The 25987-nt window shown below is 48.3% G+C and overlaps 1 protein-coding gene across 3 annotated transcripts in view; it reads right to left on the reverse strand.

The window, feature by feature from the left end:
* Positions 1-25987, reverse strand: part of LOC138452984 (uncharacterized protein KIAA1958-like) — a 451039-nt gene that overhangs the window by 212005 nt on the left and 213047 nt on the right. For 2 of the 3 annotated variants that reach the window (XM_069605360.1, XM_069605359.1), the window contains exons 4-5: positions 23632-23745; positions 6594-6719 (exon numbers count right to left, since the gene is read on the reverse strand). In XM_069605360.1, coding sequence (XP_069461461.1) covers positions 6594-6719; positions 23632-23745 — 240 coding nt within the window. Of the gene's footprint in view, positions 1-6593; positions 6720-23631; positions 23746-25987 lie in introns of those variants that run through there. The other variant, XM_069605361.1, reaches the window with a different exon arrangement.

The following is a 25987-nucleotide window of genomic DNA, read 5'->3' on the forward strand; positions in this document are numbered from 1 at the left end:
CTTGATACATATAATGCCCAGCACAAAAAAGGGAAGGGAAGGAAGCCCAGCAGACTTGCCAGTCCATTGAAGCCAGAGGGGATGGGGCGGAGTGCAGAGCAAAACAGCATAGGAGCGAGGCAGCCAGGGGTGACAGGTGGGGGTTTGTTGTGTGCATGGAGACTGATGGTGTGCAGTATAGTGTAGCATTGCTTAATGAGAGAGCAAGGTTACACTTGCGGTTAAACTAAAACCACCACTTGTTCAATTATTTATATATTCAAACATGCTCTTTGCCCACATGGCAATCCTGTTCATAGGTATGATGTTATGTTATATCTGCTTTTGCTTTAGCTTGTTTAATCAAAATAAGAACCCTCAGAAGACAGGGGGTCATATTAAATTAATTAACTTAGGGGCAGTAGCACATTATTTGATTACTTCAGCACATGCTTTTCCGCAACAGTGGCGACAAGAGGCGCTTAAGAATATGTCAGATGCAAGTATCAGTCTTCAATTTGTGCTTGAAAAACCAACCCAAGCAACAACAAAAATGATATCAGTTTAATTGGAGCATCAATAGAGAAACATGTATATCATATAATTTTTCCTCTGCACTGTTTGGACACAAGAGACACTGCCAAATGTCAGATTATTCGGTTAAATGTCCTTCTGCATATATAAGAAACAAATATCTAAGATTTAGACTAAATCTATGGCCTACCAATGACATCCTGGCCCGGAGGAAACAGATTCCAAAAATGTTGAACTTCTGTCGTTTCTGTGAGAACATTATGCAGATAGAGACCTTAGAACATATCATAATCTCTTGTCCAAATTTGGAAACGCAGCGAAATTAATTTTTCTCAAAGATATTATGCATCTTTACACCAACTGATCATGAGGACCTATGGCGGCGTATCTTCTGTAGTACAAAATTTCCTATGAGGAAAGCAATTGTCAATTTTCTTACTCAGTTATTCCCAGAATAGTTTTTAAGTTTCTATGAGAAGAATACTCAGGGTAATATTAAAAAATATACTGTAATTTTAATTGTTAATCATTTTAATTGTCAATGTAATTAATGTATTCGTAAGTAGGAATATATGAAATAGATAAATATATATGTAACAAATTGTAACATTTTGTAAATCATGAAATTGAAGATTTGAAAGGTTGAACTAGTTCAGCCAAACAAATAAAAAAGTTAAAAAATTAAAAAATTCATTAACATGATAACTCATGTGTCACGTTTATGATTCAGAGTGGTATCTCTGAGTCCAACAACTTTACAATTCCTGACTGTATATGTTTAATCATTTTGATAAGCACATGAACCTAGGCATGCCTGTCTTTTAGAGCTGAGACACAGCCTAGGGTGAGTTGACATGAATGACTAATGAACAGGGGCCTGTTTTCACAGCCTCAAATGAGGCGGAGAAAAGAGGCTCACAGTCACGCCTAATCATAGACAATCAAGACAGGTGGCACCCTGCAAAGATGGGACTTCTTAGAAATGACAGTAGCATTGCTAATAAAATAACATCATGCCCCAGTCACGATAAACGTACCGGGCAAAAATATTTGTTCTAAAAAGCGTTTGAATCAAAAGAGGTTAGGTGGGTACAGAAGAAGGCCCATCAGGAAATCAATATTCCCATCCATTGCAGGACAGCAGTGTTTGATTGGCTTAGGTTATCACATTGTCAGGGAGTTAATATAAACTTTACAGTGGCGATCGGGTAACTAGGAGGGCTGCCCGCTGAATCGCTCTTCACTTACGTGAAAACCCCAGCCAACAAGGTAAATCAGGTATATGCAACTCTCCTGATAAGGGGAGACTTAAACACCATCCACTATCTCCAATACCAGTTTCCTGAATTGGCTTTAACACATACAAATCACGTCAACTGGTTTGGAGGTAATCTAGTTTATCCACAAACAAATGCTAGACATGGACCGTTAGCCACACCCAACCTATTACTAGAATTTTTAGCCCAGTTTCATCTAATCCGCAGAGGCCTTGCTAAAAATCTAACCTACATACGATAGTGAAGCCTTTTGCCTTTAATAGGAGGCCATAATGAGAAACCACCACATTTCTTATTAATAGGTGCCAAAGAACGCATGACCACCTTTCCCTTCCTTAGGTTATTTTCTTAGAGCTTGACCCCCCTATTTATTTTACAGGTGATATAATAACCTACATACAAAATAATCTTCAGCTACTTCCAATTTAGGGTCATTGATTTCCCAGACAAATGTTTTACTTTCCTTGGGGTTTGAAAAACACATACCTTTAGTTTTGGTCATGTTAATTTGAAATTGAAGATTTTGCGAAAGCAATGTAATCCCGGTCAATGAGCTAGAAGCAAACTTTGCAGACCTCCCTACCACAAGGAATACCTCGGGCCGCCTGGAATTATTCAGCAACTGTGCTATGAAACTGATGGATACTCATGTCCCCCCTAAAATACAGCTGGGCTAAGACGAAACCACCCCCGAGCTAGCCTCCAACAAACGCTCAATCAGAGCCCTAGCGAAATGGTGGTGCAAAAACCATAGCTCGGGAGTCCTCACCAACCTCAAATCTCTGCACGCAAACCGTAGGATTCTGATTGCCGAGGCCAAAGCTGCTTATTACTCCACCACCATAATGGCAGTCTCTAACAGTAGCAAAGCCCTCTTTGAAGTTGTGAAGCATTGCACAAAACCCTTACCCGATCCTGAGGTACGAGCAATTCAGGAAAAATGCGACAGAATCAACATATTTCTTATTGAAAAATAAAAATAATCCGAGAGATCATCGAATCAACCTCACACAGCATTAGCATCCCTTGCACCCCGGCATGCACACTGCCCCTCTGAACCGAATTCTCTTCTCTCTTTCCCCCAGATCTCCTAAAAATGATCCCCTCCCTCAAACCTACTTCTTACTCTGATGATATAATTCTGGACTCCATCATTAAACAATTGACGGGGCCGGCGCTCAACGCGCTCCTCTACATCATCAATGCCTCCCTCGCAGAAGGATCATTCCTGGATACCCTCGAGACTGGTCGCATATGACCTCTTTTGAAAAAACCAACCCTAGATCTAGACAACCTGGCCAACTACAGGCCTATTAGGAACCTCCCGCTTATTGGCAAAATCTTGGAAAAAGTCATTGCTACACAACTACTCGCCATAATCAAACATCTCCACCTACTAACTATGACTCAGGGTTCTACCAAAAGTGTAGCATTGAGACAGCCACCATCCAGGTGGTGGATGATGCTCTCCAAATCATAGATAAGGGTGACTCATGCCTCCTCGTCCTTCTTGACCTCAAAGCTGCATTCAACACTGTCAACCCCTGCATCCTTCTCTCCCTCCTTGCTGACAGGATGGGATTCTCTGGCACTGTCCTGAATTGGTTTACCTCCTACCTCTCAGGCAGACATCAGACTGTCCAGATTAACTTGTTGAGTAACTGACTTGACTCCAGGTCTCCTGAGGAGTCCTCCCAAGGCTCCATCCCCTCACCAATTCTTTATAACCTTTACATGGAGCCTCTGGGCTGCATGTACATCTACCAGTCACGAGTTGCACACCAGCATACCTGGTGGGTAAGCACCACATATCTGGTGGACATGCTCCTTGCGTAGCAGATTGACCAACCGGCTTCAATCACAACTCGTCCGCAAATAGATGGCCCGCAAGAAATCCTTCTCTTGTCATGCACCCGCCCTCTGGAGCTCGATCCCCCAACAATTCTCCAAATTTGCAAATCTCTTAAAACATGGCTCTTTCAACAACACATGATTTAGGACTCATTCCAATTGACACACCGACCTCACAGTACTGTGCTACCGTTAACGGATGCCAGCCCAAATGCTGGCTACCCACACTCTGTACAGCACTTCGCTGCTCTTGAGCTAGGTGCACTCTTTAAATAATAAATTAAATGCATCTAAGGACTGTGGAGGCCAATCTGTGCATGGTGCATATTCTCTATATCATCTGCTGATTTCATAATTTAGGTGGGAAGTTCCTAACTGCCAGTAATGCTTCATTAAGATCTGCTATTTGTAAATCTAAAAGTAGGGGCGCAAATATACATCCTTGCCTTAATCATCTCCCCCTCTTTATCGAGGCTGAAAGTGTGCTGTGTTATTATGCAAGAACATTGCGAAATACAAACGTATAGGCTTTATGCCCAAGTCGCCCACTTTCTACAATAGGATATAGAAGGCAACCCTTTTAAAAAGACTTTTCAATCAACATAGTTAAAACCAAGCCAGTATGGGCAGTAGGCATCCCCCTTCTAAAACCTGTTTGATACTGTGACACAATACTATGCTTTTCCACCCAAGTCTTCAGGACCCACAGTAGCAATGATGCACATACTTTGCTTGCCATGCCAGTTAGGGGTATACATGAATAGTTTAATGGCTAAGCGCTCTGCCCTTTCTTGTATATTGGGACCAGTATAGCCTCCAACCATGAAGAAAGCTCACCTTTTTTTATTGAATAAAATCAAATAGAGGTTTTAAAATGTGTATTACTACTTACTGACTCACTACCCTTCATCTTCTCTTATAGTTTCCTCACTCCAACCCCCATCCACTGCATTGAAAATCTATTGACTCCCTTGTGAATAGTGCTGCAAACTAAAGGTCACAGGCTTGAGGATATAAGAACAGAGTGCCTCCCTCAATGATGCCTCACTCACCTTTACACATCCTCCCTTGATGACACCTCCTCCCTCGCTCACACATCCCCGCCTCCCCAACAGACCCCTACTACCAACTTTCAACCTCATTGGCACAATACTCACGCACCTCTTACTCAATCACTCCCAGCTCTGCCCTCTCACCTTCACACTCTTTTACACCTTCCTCCCTCGCTGACACACTCCACAAAGATACCTGCCTTATTCACTCACACTTTCCTGACTGATGCACCTCATTCTTTCAGTGATACTTCCTTGCTTTACTCACAACTTTCTCAACATGAGTCCAAACACAATGGCATTACTGACACAACTTCTCTCACGGTCACACCTTGAGGAGTCCTGCAATCTGACCAAATACTGACCTAACTCACTTCTGCCTTCCTCCCTCAATTGCAACCACCGCTTTCCAACAAAGGCACCACTGTTATCCACTCCTGTGTTCCTCACTCGTCCTGACACCACCTTACCTAATGCATACCATTCTGTCACAGTAGCACTCCTCACTCCCCATCCTCTCTGACTGGCACCCCACTTACTGTTGACATCCTCACCGACAGGCCCTGCCTCACTTCCCCCTTTCTACCTTACTGGCAAATCCATTCAGCCTTCCTGCCACAGTGACAGTCACTCATCCGCTCCTGTCTTTCCTCCTCACTGACACCTCCTGCCCTCACACCAACTTTCTTATCCCTAGGATATCTCTTCTCATCATTTACTTTTGCCTTCCTCCCTCAGCCACACTGCTTGATAACTTGCACCACATTGTCTCAATGAAATGACCTCACTTAACCCCACATTCACTTTCTGTTCCTCTCCCGCCGCCCCCCACTGCAGTGTTCTGGCCTCGCTGACAGTGTTCTCTGATTGATGCCTTCCTCTCTCACTAAACCGTGCCCTACTCCATCCCTCATTACTGCATTAGTCTGTAATGGCTATCCTGTCATTGACACCACTCGCCCTCATTAACATGCACCTTTCTCCTCCCAAATGATAGCACCTCACCCACTGCTGCCTTTCCCCTCTGCGGATCCCTCTTTCCCTCATGTCTGTCTTAGGGCCTCATCACGAGCTGGGCAGTAGCCCTTAAATGCAGTGGTAACGGGGTAGCTGCTGCATTTTAGGGTCCGCCCAATCATGAGTATGGCGTGTTTACCTCCAGCTCAGAGCTGGAGGTAAACACGCCAAAAAAATGCTGATTTTTGGCGTAATTACAGCGCAGTAATACCGTCGGTGGTAATTGCGCCAAAAAATCCCCATTTGGTCAAATGGACCCAATCGGGAATGGGGAATAGTGTTTACTGGCCAACCTGTGATCCGGCGGCAATAACGCCCAGTCGGGATACCGCCCAACTCGTGATGAGACCCTTAGTCTAGGTCCACACACCATCCCCCCTACCTGAGACTGGATGATCTGCTCACCCCTGTTTTCACCTCTGCTTACTAGTAGATCCATGGCTGCCAAATTGCCCACCTTCTCTGGTTAGCTCCCCACTCCCTTGAATCTCTGCTTCCCTCACAAAGTATGACTTGTAGGGTGCTGTGTTGCTTCCCGAAGCTATGTCCGTGCTCAATAAATAACCTAATTATGATAATTCTGATAGTAATATCGCTATCCATAGCTGATAACTACTTACTCACACTTCCTGATATCTATTCATGTACTTCTGCCGTCACTCCTCTGAGATGTACTACAAACAACACCTTTCTCCTGCGCTCACTCCCAACATCCTCACTCACACCTACAGATTCACACCTGCCTTCCTTGCTTCTTGCACTATCCCTTCAGACCTCATGATACTCACACACTCACACTTTCTACCTCCCTGATCTCCCTACCACCGTACTCCATCACAGACACTCCCTCTTCCCCTTCCCTCCCTGGTGGCCACTCACTCACTTGAATGGGGATCCATAAGGTTCTCGCCACCGTCAGAGTCCTGCTGGTCTCTTAAACATGGCTCTTCGGATTCCTCCTCCTCTTTCATTCTTAAAAAAATATCCGGATGGCATCGATTCAGTCTTTCTGGAAGAAAGGGGTAATTCATTTAACATTGAAACATCTCTAGCAAAGATGAAGGATATAGCAGTCTACAAAAGCCCACACTATCCTTCAACATATGCAGGTCGCACTGCGCAACATATTTCATCCGTTAAGACCATTCTCTACTCATACTCAGACCCAGTAACGTCTGCCCCAAACCCACTGTCTCCATTAGCAGTCTACTACTCCACAGATACAGTCAGCAGGTCGAGATAACAGATGATCAGAAAGCGACGGAAGACTCATACTCTGAAAACTGTACTGGATCTTTGCATCAATGGAAGCACTTGTGTTTACCCCCACATCCAGGGGGAGAATGGGAATGGGTTAGGATGGTGGGAAGGACTGAGGGCGGTTCACAAGTGATTTCCCTTGTTAAATAAAATCAAATGTCAGCTTTTCCACATAGAACCATGAAAGCCTTAACCCATTCCCTTCCTGCTGCACAGCTCCATTTGAAGATGTGACATTTAACCTGTACTACAGAGTTCACAGCATCCTAATCATACATAGAACAGCCAGCCACATATGCAGGTTAGCAAGGAAACCCGAATGCTTGGCTCTTATTTCAAAACAAAGTATGCCAAATAATCATGGACAACTTCAACCCATGGGCACAAGGAAACGACTGACACCGCAGGAATTCTCCACCGCTCAACTCACCACATCAGCCCAGGACAAAAGGATGTCACCAGAGCCAATCATTAGCCAAAGCAGATCTTTGAATCAAAATGTCTCACCAGTCGAATAAAACACACCCCGAGGAACCCAGAACTACAAGGACCTGATTAGTGTATACAAAGCAACGGCACTTATATGAATGTCCTCCACCCTGACCAACAGCCCCTCACAAATGACACAGACTTAAACTCTGCCCAACGGTATCAGCGCCAAATAGTAGCTCATTCCATAAAGCACACTATGCAAGTGACCACACCCACTCACCTTCATGGCACGAAGCAGAACACAACGCTTAGCGTACTATGGAAGTGACCACACCCACTCACCTTCATGGCACGAAGCAGAACACAACGCTTAGCGTACTATGCCAGTGACCACACCCACTCAACTTCATGGCACGAAGCAGAACACAACGCTTAGCGTACTATGCAAGTGACCACACCCACCCACCTTCATGGCACGAAGCATAACACAACGCTTAGCGTACTATGCAAGTGACCACACCCACTCACCTTCATGGCACGAAGCAGAACACAACGCTTAGCGTACTATGCAAGTGACCACACCCACTCACCTTCATGGCACGAAGCAGAACAGAACGCTTAGCGTACTATGCAAGTGACCACACCCACTCACCTTCATGGCACGAAGCAGAACACAACGCTTAGCGTACTATGCAAGTGACCACACCCACTCACCTTCATGGCACGAAGCAGAACAGAACGCTTAGCGTACTATGCAAGTGACCACACCCACTCACCTTCATGGCACGAAGCAGAACAGAACGCTTAGCGTACTATGCAAGTGACCACACCCACTCACCTTCATGGCACGAAGCAGAACACAACGCTTAGCGTACTATGCAAGTGACCACACCCACTCACAACGCTTAGCTCACCCTTGTAGCACTTCTCTGTGACTTAGAGTGTGTGTGACACAATCACAAATTAGATGTGTTAGCCAGTGACCCATAAGAAGATTTCGGTTCATTTGCATAGGAGAGGAAACAAAGTTGACATTTGCATAGAGAGTCCTTGAGTGGCTTGTCATACCTGTTTAAACGTAAGGGGAAAAGTAGAGCCCTGTGATACTCACCCTATGGTTGTGGTGCGACAAAAAGGACTTGAGTCTTATCAGTGAGATGAAGAGAAAGCCCCCACAAATAATAAGATTTCATCAGAGGTATGAAGAGCAAATGCCCCATAAACTGAAAATGGAAAGATCTAATCTCAGATGTTTAGAGCAAACTACACATGAAATGAAAGTTTGCATCAAGGAAGTGCTAAGCAGTATCTATCTAAAAAAAGGTGATATGATCAGAAACATTTAGATCACGCAATAAAAATAAGACAAAACTGGACATTGATTCATTACGACAGAGATATGGATTTCCAATTAAATCAATTTCAGCCTATTTTAGTTAATCTTATCATGTACCTTGGAGAAGTAGCTTTGGAACTTTGGAGCTGCAGTTGAGGGAAAAACAATCTGCCTTCACCATTTTCGCACCTTGAAACACTTGTGTATAGGCGTGTTACAAATGCCATATCATATCATATCATACCTCGATAAATACATTAGATACATAAGGGTGTGTTTCAATGGATTGCATCCTCCCACAGATTCCTCATCTAGATAGATATTCCAGAGCACCAGTTCTCTGAAAATAAAGCCAGGGGGGCAGAGTGTAGCTCAACGGCCCTTCTCGCTGATGCCTGATCTCCTTGACTCCGGACTGATGATGCCCCTGCATAAATAGCACACACTGTGCCCCCTTAAATCAGTTCCTTTTTTTTCAGCACGCTGTTCACTGGGGACACCTATTGAAAAATGATTTCTAACAGCGCCACTCTGCCTGCACTAAGCTCTCCGGGATCAACTCCATCATCTCTATCAGCGACCCTAACAATGCGTTAGGTGTCTAGGGATGGACCAGGACATGGAGCGATGCAGTTCATGTCAGTCAATGAAGCCTAAAGCTCTTAGGGAGTGGCTACTAAGTTGGTGGTAGGCCGTCCCTTTCGAAATCTCTGGGCTCTCTCCCTAAATCTTCGGAGGTCGAAACAGAGGAGTCGATGCCAGAGAAAAAAGACAAGGGGGTCGAGTATGAGGCACAAAAATGCCAAGAAGTCACCCTCCTACAATGAGTCATACTACTCTTCACCCTCTTCTCGCAAGAAGAAGAGACAGAGACAGATCTAAGAGGGATGAGAGTGAGGATTTGTCAGACTCCCATATGCAGAGTAAGGCCTTGTTTTGCTCTAGGGCAGAGTGAGAGGAGTTTAGGGATCAAATGTTGGTTATTTTCTCAAAGACCACCACTGGTGCAGCTTTGGCATCGGCATAGACGGTTGCTTATCAACTGGCTCTGCCCATGTCGGCCGCTAGGGAATTTCAGGAGTCTTGCACACATTGTAGCTCAGCGCCTCCAGCTTTGTTGAATATTCGCTTGCCGGGTGCATAGAGTTCAACCGCCACTGATGCTTCGACAGCTTTGCCCTGTCAGTAGCCTGTGATTATGCCCCAAATTCAAAGACATAGTTCTTTCAGCCTAGGAGGACAATCTTCAATGGCCAAGGAGATCCTGTCCTTTTTTGACTTTGAGCCCGTGGTGGGAGCGGGTGAGGACCCCTTCCTGATTTTTCAGACCGTTCGGTCGGACCTTATGGACTGGTCATTGGGTCTCCACGCCAATGGTGGACTTGAAACCTCACCTGATTTGGAAATGCAGCAGGTTACACTGTATAGTCATCGAATGCACAGTCATCTGAATGCACGGTTTAGGAAGGTGGTTGAGAAAATGGTGACCCCAGTCTGAAATGGCCCTTCCTTTAAATCCAGTCCAAGACTTATGTCCGAACGTGGATGTGTACAATCACCTTACGAAGAAATACAAACCAGCTTCAGGAGATCCTGCATTCCCATCGAGACAACTCTCACCTGAAGGCCTGGTATTCCAGATGGCCACAGTTCATTTCAAGTCCTCTGCGTCGTCTTCGTCTTTCTCGCGGACAGCTAAGGGAAGAAGGATGAATGGATGGTTGCAAGCCAAGAAATCTTTGAGTCTGGGAGCTTGGCCCTGAAGGCGGTGGTTACCTCCAGGGCACTGGCTAAGTACTTTCACGTTTTGTGGCCTTTCATTTCTAACCCATTTACCGGAAGGTGAAATTCGGGATTATTTTTTGAAGATGATTAACAACAGCAAGGAGGCGGCCTGCTAGGCTATGCAGGCCGGTTTGGATGCAGCTGACTGCAATGGACGCTCTATGATATGTCATTGGGTAGTCACAGGGCTTTATGGTTGAAACTTTCAGGATTTTCTCCAGAGGCATAGGCTAAGCTGTTGGACATGCCATTTGATTGGGGAACTCTTGTTTGGACCCAAAGCTTGCGAGACGCTGGAGAGATTCAACAACTCGAGAATAATGGCTAAGTCCTTCGGGTTAGCAGTCCAGCAACCTGCCTCAACTCCCTCCAAGCATATGGCTCCAAAGGCTAAGGATTCTGCCACTTTACACAGGAAGGAGCAATTTCCCGAGATCCTCAAGGTGTCTTCCACCTCAAAGCTTCTTTAAAGTCTCCACCACAATGGTCCCTTTGAGTGTTGAATCTACACTGTTACAGAGAAATGTCAGAAGATGACCTCTGATGCTAGGGCTCTACAGTTGGCTATTGTCTTACATTTATCCAAAAGCCTTCTGACAGACGTACCTGGCTTCCGAGCCCATTTCAGGAGCCTGTACTCTTGGAGGAGCTGGCCGCTCTGTTGGCCAAAGCAGCTGCGGAGTAGATCCCTGCTTTGGAGAAAGGAGTGGGTTGATCCTCCTGGTACTTAGTGCCAAAACAGAGGAGAGGCGCCCCGCCCATCCTGGACCTCAGGGGCTTGAACAAGTTCCTGATGAAAGACAAGCTCTGGATGGTGACTTTGAGAGAAATTCTGCAGGTTCTGTGTAGCTAGAACAGGACATCTATTTCCATGTGCCAATCCACTCAAAGCACAGAGCGTTCCCAAGGTTTATGATTGGGAGTTCCTGTACCAGTTTAGTATGCTCCCTTTCAGGCTGACCTCTGTCCCCAGATTCTTAACTAAGTAGATGACAGTGGTGGTGGCTCATCTCAGGAGGAATGCAATTCATATCTTTCCCTACCTGGATGACTGGCTCCTTCAGGGTCGTTCTCTGGTGTATGTGTGAAGCAATCTCGAGGATACCTGCCAACTTGGGCTTCTCCATACATTTTCAGAAGTCCCAAATGACACCATCTCAGAGGCTCCAATTCATTGGAGTGGTCATGGAAACTCGGGTAGAGAAGGCTTTCCCGCCCTAGGAGAAAGTCACCAGCATTTCAAACTTTGTTTCCAGAATGCATGTATGCTACTAGCCTTGGTCTTTCTTTTCCTTCTTAGCATCCTGGCATCCTGTATTGTTCTGGGGATGGAGGCCCGGTTAAGAATGTATTTTCTCCAGTGGTTGCTCTGATGAGATATCGGACCTTCTCCGGGTATTGAAGGTTATAGAAAACTTGACATGGTGATCAAGTCGGGAGACGTTATTAGCACGGGAGCCATTCTTGCTCACATGGCCAGATGCTTAGAAGGTCCTCTTTGAACGTCTGGGGTGCTCATGTTGGAGTACTGAAGGTAAGCAGGTTTTGGACCTGCGTAGAGTGACTATCGGACATAAACGTCTTGGAACTGAGAACAATGAGATTGGTGCTGATGCCTTTTTTGCCATCTCGTCAGGGGAAACATTTATTTATTCTGAGAGACAGTACAGTAGCCATGCAGTATCTCAATAAGAGGGGAGTGTGTGGTCATTACCGCTTTGAAAGGAGGCAATGCGGCTCTGGTTTTGGGTTATGGAGAACAACATGCCCGATTTGGCAGCACATCTGGTGGTAACAGGCTTGCTCTCCCACAGGTCCTTAAACCTATACTTTCTCAAGATGGCCATCTGGCCCCCTCAGCGCCTGCCTCAGGGGGGCAGTCTTGCTGTCACACTTGAGGGATCACACACTACACCGGAACCCAGAGTGTTGAACTTCATGTATGACTGTTGGAGGTATCATGGCTGGAAGCTTAATGTTGAAATCCTGGAGGTGATGCTGGCTGCGTGCAGGCCTTCTAAGCGGTCCATATATGGATGCAGATGGAGGAAGTTCATGGAGAGGTGCAGAGAAGTGGTGACGACCCCCATTTCGTGCCCCGCCTCAGTAGTGTTAGAGTTTTTGTTGTCCTTGGATAGGCAAGGGCTGGAAGTAGGCATAGTAAAGGGTTACCAGGCTCCCTTTCTATTTTCGAAAGCATTCCAGAGCAAGGTGTGTTCTTTTCGGTTCCTTTATTTGTCCAATTCCTGAAGGGCGTAATATTTCCTCTGGCACAATTTGTAGTTCCTCCATGGGGCCTCAATCTGGTTCTTTCATTTTGCATGGCATCTCCTTTCAAGCCTTGACATTCATGTTCAATTAAATGTTTCCCATTAAAGACTGTCTTTCTGGTGTTAATTATATCTGCTTGATGCATTAGTGAAATACAGCGGTTGTATCATATACCTCCTTTCCTCCGTTACACATAGGAAAAGGTTAGGCTAAGAGTTGGGCCTTCTTTTTGCTTAATGTGGTCTCTGAGTTTCGCATAAACCAGAAGATTCAGTTTCTTGTTTGTTTCCCACCAGCAAATGTTTGAACTGTATGAAGTTGCAAGTGACAGAAAGACACCAAACTTTGTTAATTCTAATCAAGGAAAAGCACAAGTTCAAATGGCAATAAGAAGAATGTTTAAAAGCCAACAAAACAAAGGGCCACATGAATCCCCAGGCAAGCCCCGATGCATGAGATGTCAATGTGGGGGAAAGTTGAAACAAGTGCTAACCTAGGCAAATCTATTGAACACCTTAGAACATGTGCTACCTTGTACAGTGAAAATAACAGTGAAACAAATAAGAAGCCTGGCAAAAGAATACCCGGCAATTTGGGAAGCAAAGCCCGTCAGAGGGAAAGGGGAGAAAGGAAACCCCTTACCTCGTGAACCTTTGCAGAAAACCTGACAAAAAAATATCAGGCAATTTGGGAAGCAACGCCTGTGAGAGGGAAAGGGGGAGAAAGGCAACCCCTTACCTAGTGAACCTTTGCACTGGTCCTGGCAGGTGAGTATACCAGGAAGTTTGGGAAGCATCGCCCGTGAGAGGAAAGGGGGAGAAAGAAAACCCCTTATCTTGTGAACCTTTGCAGAGGTCCTGGCAGAAGAATACCAGGCAGTTTGTATTTGTATTTTATTGTTTATATAGCGCTTTACTCCAAAGCGCTTTACAGCATAACAACCAGAAAACATCAAACATGGAACATAGCAGCAATAAAATATACATGATTCAAACTAGAAAAACAGCATGTGGAACAATTTGCATTTGGGGAGGAAGAGAGGAGAGGTATGGGAAGGAGGAAAGGGAAAAGGGTGTAGAGAGAGTAGAAGGGAGGGTGGAGTTCATAGGGGATACAGGGAGAGATAAAGGCACAGGAAGATGGAGTGGGGAGGAGAAAGAAGAGGAGGAAGGGGAGAGAAGTCAGGGAGGGGGGTGAAGAAGGACTGATTTTAAGGAGGTACGGAAGGAGGAGTAGGTGGACATGGAGCGGATAGAGAAAGGGAGGGAGTTCCAATGTAGGGGGGCAAGGAGCTGGAAGGAGCAGAAACGAGAAGAGGCACAAGGAGGTGGGGGAACAAAGTAAAAAGAGATCAGCAGAGCGTAGGGAGCGAGCGGGGGCATAGAAGGAGAGAAGAGAGGAGAGGTAAGGAGGGGCAAGGTCATGAAGAGATTTAAAAAACGAGACAAAGGAAGTAGAATTTAAGTTGGGAGTGGAAGGGAAGCCAGCCTAGGTTGGCAAGTGAATTAGAGATGGAATCATAGGGAGAGAGAAGACAGAGGGTACGGATAGCAGAGTGGTAAAGGGATTTAAGGGGGGCGAGATGGGAAGAGGGGAGACCGAAAAAGAGAGAAGAACAGTAGAAGAGGCGAGAAAAGATGAGGGAAGAGATTAAGAGTCTGGTAGCATGGAAAGTGAGAGAGGAACGGGCTTTACGGATATTAAAGAAGTGATAGCGACAAGAGCGAGTAGTAAGGGAAATGTGGTGAGTGAAGGAAAGGGAAGAGTCAAAGTAGATTCCTAGATTCCGGGCATGAGTGGAAATAGGAAGATCGGCTGGGGGGAAGTGAATGGAAGGAGTGGGTGGGAGGAGGAAGTGTGTTAGAAGGGAAGAAAAGGACTTCAGTTTTGTCTGTATTGAGAGACAGAAAATGCAATGACATCCAGTTTTTAATGGCAGTGAGACAGGAGAAGAGTTTAAGGTGAAAGTCAGGGGTGAAGGAAGAGAAGGAGAGGAACAGTTGAGTGTCATCAGCATAGAGCATAGAAGTGGTGAGAAATTCAAAAAGAGGAGATGAGAGGAGCGAGAAGTGAAGTATAGAGAGGAGAGAATAAGAACGGTCCAACGACGGAACCTTGGGGAACGCCAAAGTTCAGAGGGAAGGTGGAGTAGGTTTGATCGCCCCAAGAGATGGCGAATAAGCGGTTGGAGAGGTAAGAGGAGAGCCAGTTAAGAACTGAGTCTTTGAAGCCCAAGGAGGAAAGAATATTGAGAAGTAGGGGGTGATCGACAGTGTCAAAAGCAGCGGAGAGGTCAAGGAGGACAAGGATTGAGGATTGCTTAGTGTAGCGAGCGGTAAGAAGAGAGTTCAGGACACAGGTGAGGGTAGATTCAGTGGAGTGTTTGTGGCAGAAGGCAGATTGAGAGGGGGGAAGGAGAGAGAGTTTGGAGATAAAGGTCGAAAGTTGAGAATAGGCAAGGCGTTCAAGTAGTTTAGAGAGGAAAGGTAAAAGGGAGATAGGGCAAAAGTTGGACACAAGAAGGGGAGGGGGTTAGACGCAGTTTGGGAAGCAACGCCCGTGAGAGGGAAAGCAGAGAAAGGAAACCCCTTACCTCGTGAACCTTTTCAGAGTTCCTGGCAGGGGAGTATACCAGGCAGCTTGGGAAGAAACACCCGTGAGAGGGAAAGGGGGAGAAAGGAAACCCCTTACCTCACAAACCTTTGCAGAGGTCCTGGCAGGGGAGTATACCAGGCAGTTTGGGAAGCAACGCCCGTGAGACGGAAAGTGGGACAAAGGAAACACCTTACCTCGTGAACCTTTGCAGAGGTCCTTCACAGAAGAATACAAGGCAGTTTGGGAAGCAACGCCCGTGAGAGGGAAAGGGGGAGAAAGGAGAAACCCCTTACCTCGCAAACCTTTGCAGAGGTCCTGGTAGGGGAGTATACCAGGCAGTTTGGGAAGCAACGTCCGTGAGAGGGAAAGGGGGAGAAAGGGAACCCCTTACCTCGTGAACCTTTGCAGAGGTCCTGGCAGGGGAGTATACCAGGCACCTGAAGTTGTGTAAAGAACTTGACATTGGGGGTTGGGGAAAATACCTGGCAGGGGAGTATACCAAGGCTCTGAAACCCCCATAGAAAGATTCCTGGCAGGAAGAGTATACCAGGCAATCCGTAATAGTGAAAGAAAGACTGTTGTGGAATTTATTATTTGTAGTTAAAGAAAGACTGCTCTGGGATTTGTTGTTTGAACAAGAAGTACCAAAGACAATGAGACACTGTTGGATAAAGGGATACTTTTTGATACACAGGAATTGCTGGATAAAGAGATACTTTTTGTCATTCTATCTAGAAATCTAGAGGAAGGGACCCACCCTCTGGATCTAATGCTTTCTCCTTGGAACACCTTTTTGTTGGAACTATACTTATAAGGAACAAGTTACTTACCTGTAACTGTTGTTCTCCAGCATGGGTCTGGCATGGATTCACATGCTCATGAATATTCCCCGTCGTCAGGCTGGGAATCCTCGGTAAAGAAAAAACCAGTATCAGTTTCGTTTCTGATCTGTCTTTCGTAGTAATAACCAATCACTGGTCTCTGCGTCATACTGACCACAGCCAATGACTGCCCTCTACCTAAGCACCGCCTCTGGCAGCCATCTTCAGATTTGGAAGCACGTGAAGTGGCAGTATGACCAAGTGAAGAGCCGCAGAGGGGTAGGCGGGAGGGTTCGCATGTGAATCCATGCCAGACCCATGCTGGAGAACAACAGTTACAGGTAAGTAACTTGTTCCTTCTCCAGCATGGGGTCTGGCATGGATTCACATGCTCATGAATAAAGAATACATAGCAGTACACACATGCACAACCACGGGAGGTGGCAAAGGCTCAACATTAAGCATCACATCAACTCAACATTAAGCATCTTACCTCCTCACCAGGCTCACCTCAGGCGAACAGGTTGCGCAGCACTGCTTGGCCGACCCTGGACTCCTCCCTGGAATCCCGGTCGACGCAGTAGAATTTCGTGAAGGTGTGCGTCGACCTCCACGTAGCAGCCCTGCATATGTCCAGCAGGGGCACACCAGATAGGAACGCCGTGGTAGCTGCGATCGCTCTGGTGGAATGGGCTCTCGGACGGCCAGGCAGCGGTCGGTTTGCCAACCGGTGACAGTACATGATACAGCCGGAGAGCCATCTGGAGATGGAAGCCTTCGAGAGAGCCTTCCCCTGATTGACAGGTCCAAAGTTCACAAAGAGTTGTGACGTCTTCCGAAACCCCTTCGTGCGGTCCACGTAGAACTTCAGCACTCTAGCTACATCCAGCGAGTGCAAAGTCCTCTCAGCCGGCGACGAAGGCGACGGGAAGAACACAGGTAACACCAAGGGTTCGTTGAGATGGAAGTCCGACGGTACCTTGGGCATGAAGGAGGGGTGCGTCCTGAGCACTACCCTCGTGTCGTGGAAAGTCAAGTACGGGGCCTTGCAGGAAAGGGCCTGGATCTCTCCCACTCGTCGTGCGGAGGTGATGGCCACAAGAAAAGCTGTTTTCCACGATAGAAACTTCAACGGGGCCGAGTGCAGAGGCTCGAACGGAGGTCCCATGAGCTTGGTCAGCACCACGTTGAGCTCCCACGCCGGGGCCGGAGCCTTCACCGGCGGGAACGATCTGAACAGTCCCTTCATGAACTCTTTCACCAGACGATGAGACCACAAGGACGTCCGCCCCGTGGTTCTGGTGTATCGGGAGATCGCAGCAAGATGAATCTTGATGGACGCGTGTGCCAAACCAGCTTTGGCCAGCGTCAGCAGGTACGGCAGTACTTGGGGAGCCGTAATCCGTAGAGGGTTAATCTTCTGTGCGTGGCACCAGACAGAGAACCTCTTCCATCTGTGTCCGTAGCATTTAAGAGTCGAGGACGCCCTGGCCTTTGCAAGAACCTCTCTGCAATCGGCCGGTATGTCGTATCCTCCAAACTCTAGCGCTGCAGGAGCCAGGCCTGCAAGTTCAGCGACTTCGGGTCGTGGTGGAGGATGGCGCCTCCTTCCCTGGAGAGTAGATCCGCGTCCGCCGGCAGCTTGATCGGCGGGGACGCTGACAAGTCCAGAAGGTCCGGGAACCATATCTGCCTCGGCCACGCAGGTGCGACGAGGATCATCCTGCACCGTGACCTCTTGAGCTGGTTGACGAGCCGGATTAGCAGAGGCAAGGGAGGGAACGCGTAGAGGAACAGGCCCTCCCAGGGGAACGAGAAAGCATCGCCCATGCTCCTCGTCTGGGGAAACCTGCTGGCGAACCTCCGGCACTTGGTGTTCGTCGCCGTCGCGAACAGGTCGATCTGGGGTGTGCCCCACCGTCGGAAGAGGCGATCCACCAGATCCTGCCATAGTTCCCACTCGTGGCACGAGCGCAGCTCCCTGCTGAGTGAGTCGGCGATGGTGTTTTTTATCCCTGCCAGATGAAACGGCACCAGAAAAATCCCTTGGGCGACGGCCCAATGCCACAGGTCCTGCGCCTCCTTGGACAGCGCTGGGGACCTGGTTCCGCCCTGTTTCCTGATGTAAAACATGGTGGTGGTGTTGTCGGTGAAGATCCTCACCACCTTGCCCTTGAGGGACGGAAGGAAGGACCTGAGGGCCCAAAACACTGCACGGAGCTCCAGGACGTTGATATGCAGGGACTTCTCCGTCGGGAGCCAGAGTCCCCTCGCGTGCAGATTTTCGGTGTGCGCTCCCCACCCTTCCAGGGAGGCATCCGTGGTCACAGTCTCCTGGTGGGCTGGGGTCTGGAAGTCCATGCCCGCCGTCAGATGCGCGCGGGTGCCCCACCACCGTATCGCTCGTCGGAAACTCTCGTCGAGCTTGATCCTTTCCTCGAAGCTGCCCGTCGTCTGGATCCAGCGCGCATCCAGGAATTCTTGCAACGGGCGCATCCGGAGCCTGCACATGGGAATGAGGTAGATGCAGGAAGACATCATCCCGAGGAGGGACTTGATGGATCTCACTTTGGCCGCGTCGGCCACCAACATCCGTTGCACCTTGCCCAAGATGGTCCTGGTCCTCTCCTCCGACGGGGAGGCCAGAAGGGACACTGTGTCGAGCCTCGCTCCCAGAAACAGTGCGACTTGCGCGGGCACCAGGTGGGATTTGGCGTAGTTCACGGAGAATCCCAGGTCCGTGAGGAGTTGGACGGTCCTTGCCGTGTGGACCACGGCGAGCTCCTTCGTCTTGGCGCGGATGAGCCAGTCGTCCAGGTAGGGGTAGACGTGAATCCCCTCGCGGCGCAGCTGCGCCGCCACCGGTGCGAGGCACTTGGTGAATACCCTGGGTGCCGACCGTAGTCCGAAGGGAAGGGCTTTGAACTGGTAATGACGCCCTTGGACCACGAACCTGAGGAATTTTCGGTGCCCCTTTAGGATGGGAATGTGGAAGTAGGCATCCTCCAAATCCAACGACGATAGGAAGTCTCCTTCCTCCAGTTGACCCAGGACGTGCTGGAGGGTGACCATCCGGAACTTCTGCGCCTTGATGAACTTGTTCAGCCGTCGCAGGTCCAGGATGGGGCGCCATCCTCCCGTCTTCTTCTTCACGAGGAAGTATCGCGAGTAGACTCCGGAGCCCCGAAGCCTCTTTGGGGCGAGTTCGATGGCGCCCTTTCTGAGCATCGCCTTTACCTCCAGGAGAAGTTGAGGGACGTGAAGTTCTTTCCTGGCCACGGGGGGGACGCGCGGGCACCTTCTTTGAAACTCGAGCGCGTGGCCCCGGGCCAGGGCGTCCAGCACCCAACGGTCGGTGGAGATGGACTCCCACACGCTGACGAAGCCCGCCAGCCGGCCTCCCACCGGGGTGCTTCGGTGGGGGCCCGACCCCACGGCCAGTTCAATCCTGCTTGGACGCGGCCTTGCCGCCTTGACCTCCTTGGCGACGACGGCGGGGTCCGCTAGACTTGCCTCGTCCTCTGTAGGCCTCTTGCGACGACGAGCGGGCCGCTTGACGGTAGGAAGCGAAACCGCCGCCGGAACCTTTGGAGGCGCCCTTGCCTCCGCCGCTCCGAAAGGGCGTCCGTCGTTGCTGCAGGACTCCAAGGGCCCGGGCCGTCTCAGTATCCGCCTTGATGGCCTGAAGGGAATCGTCCACTGTCTTCCCAAACAGGTTGCTCCCGTCGAAGGGCATGTCCAGGACTCTGGTCTGGACGTCCTGCCGAAAGTCCGTAGCTTTGAGCCATCCACGACGTCGAAGGCAAACGCCGTTGCCCAGCTGGAGGAACCCAGTGTCGGCGATGTCCGTCGCCACGGTGATGGCGTGGTCAGAAGCCACTTCACCTTCCTGGAGGATCTCAAGGGCCTCCGCCCTCTTGTCGTCTGGCAGAAAATCCAGCAGGGGAGCTATCTTGTAACCAGAGCTCCCTGTCGTAGCGGGCCACGATAGCCAAGGCGTTGGCCGCTTTAATCGTCGTCGCTGCCGACGAGATGACTCTACGTCCCATAGCATCCAATTTCTTTCCCTCGCCGTCCGGCGGGGAAGTCGATGTGGAGGCCGCACCCCCCCCCCCGCTTTCTTCCTGGCTGCCGCGGAGACGACGGAGTCCGGGGTAGGCTGCGCCCGGAGGCATAGGGGGGCCGTGTCCGGGACCCGGTACTTTTTCTCGTACCGGTCTCTTCTAGCTGGCGTAGTGGAAGGGTTCTTGAGGAGGGAAAGGCCCTCATCCCAAATGTCGTCCAACAGAGGCACTGCGAGGACCGTCTTCCTCTTGGCCTCGCGCCGCTGATAAAGGAAGCCTTCCTTTTTCTTCTCCTCAGGGCAGAGTTGGAAAAGCTCGGAAGCCCTGGAGATCATGGAGTGGAAAGATCCGATCTCGTCGGGCGGAGAAGCCCTGGTGGGGGGCGACGAGACGGAAAATCCTCGTCGTATGCCTCGTCGTCCGTACCCGTCGCTGCCGTGTCAGTCCCCGTATCATCCCCTCGGGTGGACGGGGAGGAGGGCTGGACGGGGCGCGACGGTTGAAAAGGAGGTGGAGGATGGATCCTTCTTTTCTTGGTAGGGGGAACACCAGAAGGTCCCGGTTCTGGATCCCCCGACGGGAGAGGTTCCTCCGTCGGTAACGGTAGCCTCGTCCTTATCTCGGTGCATAAGGACTGTATGGCCAACAAAATGGCCGCCGAGTTGTCTCGCGGCGCTGGCAGAGGGGAATCCGACGGGCGAGCAGGGGCCCCGTCGGTATCCTCGACGATGTCGTCGTCGTCACCCGCGTCGGGGTCCATTCCGACGGGCTGGCCTTGTTCCACGCCTAGGCCGTGGCTTAAGACCTCGATCAGCTCCTCTTCTGAGGTTGAGGCCGAATCTACGACGACGCCCTGCCCCCCCTTCTTCTTCCCCACGGAGGGTTTCACGGGGGTCCTATCGATGGGCACAAAAGAAGACTCCCTCCGAGGAGGCAGGGAGATTCTGGGCCCTGAGGTCGCCACCACTGGCGCAGCCTCCACAGGCTGAGCCAGGGCCGCCGCGACCGTTTCGATAGAGGGCTTGGTCGGATGGATCAAGGCCTTCACCACCTTAGGTGCGCTCACCGCCTTATCCTTGAGGGAGGGGGCACTGCCACGCTCCTCCTCTGCCTTAGAGCTCGACCGGGGCCTCTCCAGGAGCTTCGCCGGGTGCTCGGCCTTCCTCTTACCCGACCCAGAGCGTTGGCTCGTGGTTGATGGTGCCGGGGAGGGTGCGCCCTGCCTGGCGCCCGTAGAGCCCGACCGTTCGGCGCTCCCGGTGCCAGCGGACTCGCGGTGCTTGGCCTTATGTTGGGCCCCCGTCGCCGGGGCGCCCTCAAAGGTCTTAGAAGACCGCTCGGATTTCTTCTTCTTCTCGCCAGACGGGCTCTTACCCTCCAGCCAGTTGGCGAGACGTTGATGACGGTCCTTCATGGTCCGTTCCGACATGTTGCCGCAAAACGCACAGTCCTTCTCCACGTGCGTTTTGTCCTCATGAAGGCAGTAAAGGCAGGAAGAGTGTTCGTCTTCCTTAAAGACGTTCTGCAGCTGGCATCCAGGGCAGACCCTGAACAGCTTTCCGGGCGTCGAGCTTCCCTTCTCCTGGGCCATCTCCGAGACCGGGCCTGAGAAGCTTCTGGAGTCCTCCGAAGTGTAGCTCGACGAAATCTTCACCCTTGAGGGGCACAGACGAATCCGACACGGGTCCCCGTTGATCGGATGTAGGATCGGTGGAGCTTGAGGCTCTTTTGACCGAAAGAATTGAAGTTTTTTGTGAAAAAGCGCGAAAAATAGCACTAACGCTCGAGAGCAATAGCACGAGGATCCCAACACATGAACCTGCGGTAAAAATCTGAAGATGGCTGCCAGAGGCGGTGCTTAGGTAGAGGGCAGTCATTGGCTGTGGTCAGTATGACGCAGAGACCAGTGATTGGTTATTACTACGAAAGACAGATCAGAAACGAAACTGATACTGGTTTTTTCTTTACCGAGGATTCCCAGCCTGACGACGGGGAATATTCATGAGCATGTGAATCCATGCCAGACCCCATGCTGGAGAAGTTTGGTTATGAACACTTTTTACTAATATTAAGTCAAAGACATTTACCTGCACTTTTTGTTGTTTTATTTCTAGTGTGAGGGTCTGCTTAGAATGTTCTGGACACAAGGACGGCTTTATTTTAGTTACTGACTACTGGACAGAAACAGATCCTTAGTTTAGTTTCCAGGTAGGGAAAATCATCTTTGAAATAGGGCTAGGGAGACGTTTTCCCAACCCATTTCTGTTTAATAAAATATCTGACTTAGAGAATACCACATCTTTGTGCCCACCTCTCGTTTCTGACACAGCTGGCAGCCTCTTTTGCGTTGCAGAGAGAGGTCCCATTGAAGTAAATGGCCCACATTGCACATCTTTTCCATGCACTAGAGTTTGGATTTGTTGACGGTCAGAAACGCCCAATTTGGCAGGACAGTTTTGCAGAATTTCCTTGTGCGAGTGTACTACTTTCAGCCTTCCTCTGAATATGCATTCTGCTTTTAGAGTCTATTCAGATGAGGCCTGTGGGAGGATGCAATCCATTGAAGGAAATGCTCTTTCTATGGATTCTCCGCTGGCAGATTCCTCATCACCCTCCCATCCTGCCCTTCTCCTGAGAAAGAAGGGTGACTTGCATATGCAGGGAGATAAGGTGGATAGCTTGATGAGCAAGGAAGCCGAAAAGGAGGTGGAGGCCTTTCTTGGTCTGTTATGTTTAAAATAAAATATATATATATGTGTTTTTAGAATATGGCTGCTGTACATTTTCCCTAGTTGTGGTTTCTCTTTGCTGCTGATCACGGGAAGGGGAGGAGTACTAAAGAGCATGTAGTGCACTATATATGCAGGGGCGATGTCCCATCCGGAGTCGAGGAGATTGTGCATCGGAGAAGAGGGTCGTCGAGCTAACCCTCTTGGTGGAAGTTTCTGAGAACAGCTGGTGCGGGACTGTATCTATCCAGGTGAGGAATCTGTGGGAGGAGAATCCATAGAATGAACATCACTGGTAAGTCATTGTTTCCATCATCTGCATAGAGTTGATTTTGAACATATGCATGTTTACAGAATAAAAGTAAAAAGTAAGTTAATATACAAGCAATGCCTTTGGTGGTTGGTCATCTCTGTTATTATAGACAACTGTTTTCTACAAACAGTGTTTTTTGTTGTGCATTGGAATAGTTTACACATGGCTAGATATATACTAACACATAAACCTCCCTGGAAAAGGTTTGTGTGTTTAAGAAGAAAAAACATAAAAACAAGAAGCAACACAAGCGAGAATTCAGCAGAGTCGCATCACTATGGTCCTCCTCAGCAGCTGGGCAAGGGTCCTACTTACGTCTAAGTGGGCTATAGCTCAGCTCTTCTCCGTCAGAGACCTCCTCATCTTTCAAAGCATGCCTTTCCTCCTTTTTAATTCGGAACAAAATTCCAGGATTGTCAATGGCATAACCTGAAGAAAGAAAAAATAGTGCACATATTATTCACATTTTCAACAGTCTACATCATAAAGTAACCTGCTGTCTAGGCAAAGAGACCTGGCACTCTCTAAAAGACAGTTCTCTGAGCAAAGATATGTCCTCTGTCAAGTGAGGTTAGTCCTCCGCCAAGTGAATCCATTCCTCTGCCAAGAAAGGTCACTCCGCTGGCAAGAAAGGTCAGACCACGCCAAGGAAGGCTAGCCCATTATGCAAACAGTGCAGCACTATGCACAAAGAGGACAGATCTCTGCCCAGAAGGCCAGTCCTCTGCGCAAGGAGGCCAGTCCTCTGCCCACAGGGACCAGTCCTTTGCGCAAAGATACCAGTTGACAAAAGGGGTGTCTTCTGCGCAAAGTGGCCGCTCGCTCCTCTGTACAAAGAGGCAGTTCTTCAGTTAAGTATAGAGGCCAGCCCTCTGCGCACACAGACCAGTTCTCTCAACAAACAGACCATGCCTCTGGCAGGGAGGCCGGTCACCTGCTCAAGGAGAGAGGGAAGGATAGGGCAAATGTATTTATTTATTTATTTTGCAATTTATATAGCCCGATGGCATCTGCCACAAGTGTTTTGAAAAGAGGAAACCTGTGGTAATTGGGGGACATATAGTTAATAGCTGGATATTCTCTTGGGTTCAGCATGCACCTCAATACACCACTGAATATCCCTCTCTTCTGTAAAGGTTTTAATTACTGACCAAAAGATAGAGGCCACTTATGTAAACTTTCCATGAAGCAAGCAAACGCGTATGGTGAGAAGAACGGTACACCGCAGGCGACTAGATGTAGTCAGCTTGAGACGGGAGGTGGCTCTGTAGTAGCGAGAGTAGTCAGACCGCTGAGGGTACACACTTCCAACAACAGTGTCGTTTAACAATTCATATTTGCGGAAATGCCCAAAATGATGGAATAGCTACTCAAGGGGGTGGCTGACAATTAGACATGATGGACATGTGGTTGCTGGCAGTGAAAAACATCAAACAGTAACTCTTGCATAAAGCAATAATAGTGTACTCAACCATAATAAGCCACTTGTGGACGGGCCACACAATGAGAATCATGTGTAATTTCAATGACTTATGGGCTCAGCATTTGTTGAGGGCAACGTGCAATGAATGTAAGGATAGATATGAGACAGGTTATGTTATCAGATGATCCCCCTACCTTTTGCCCCTGAAGAGGTTCTGCATTGATATTTCTAGGAGGGAACGAAACATGTAGGCTTTGTGGTATATTTATAGAATCAGGGTTATACGTAGCCGTAGACATTATTAGGAAAAATGCATGAATAAGATATTGGCTCTTGCTTGTTGCCAGTGTATGGGATCTGTGCATAATAAGCAATGCTTTCTAATGGAGTGGGAGTTTTCAAGTGATGTGTACTTTGAGGGTAGCTAATGAGAGTATGAATGAATTAGGAGTGTGAATTGTGTACATAACCACTACCTGCTATGGAATAGGAATTTGCCACCTAAACATGTTAAAAATTCATAGCAAGTGTGTTTTTTGTACTACATTTTTGCTTTGTTAATAATAATTCATGAATTGAAAGCCATTCACCGTTAAGAGTGTAAATAAGTGGGCCTCTATGTTTTGGTTGATAATTGTCCTAAGTGTGCCCATTTTTGTGACTTTGGCCTAGGGTCCCTGATCTACTATAAAGGTTTTCATTATAGTCCATACATGTCAAATAAACATTCATTTGTATTTACTCAATACATGTGTATGAGTGGTGCAAAAGAACCATTTACAAGTGTACACATGCCAGCAAATTATGTGTTTGAGGCAACTAGAAATGTGCATTAGGCAAATCTACCGTTAAAGACATTACTTTACACAAATTAAAACCTTGACAGTCCATTCCTCTATCAATGTAGTTATCACAATAATTCAATCTACCATAAAACTCAACAAAATGTTATGGCCACTATGTAATAACTAGCACATTACATACTCTCATTCGTCACAAAGATAATTATATCCCAAAATAAGCGTTTTCCAGTCAGTCCTTAATTTGATTCAGACTGTTTTTGGATTCTTTTTCCATTTGCCTGCTAGCTTGAGCAGTGTAATCCTATCATTCATATGAATTAAGGCCCATTCAGGGCCCAGGAAGTGTTCAAGTGGACTGTGGCTCTATGAGACTGTATGGATTGATAACAGTAATGAACAACAAATACTCTATGTCAATGGTGGTATATATGATATATGTCATTTA

Source organism: Ambystoma mexicanum, chromosome 4p, assembly GCF_040938575.1.
Source record: "Ambystoma mexicanum isolate Mex_15411 chromosome 4p, UKY_AmexF1_1, whole genome shotgun sequence".
Classification (NCBI taxonomy): domain Eukaryota; kingdom Metazoa; phylum Chordata; class Amphibia; order Caudata; family Ambystomatidae; genus Ambystoma; species Ambystoma mexicanum.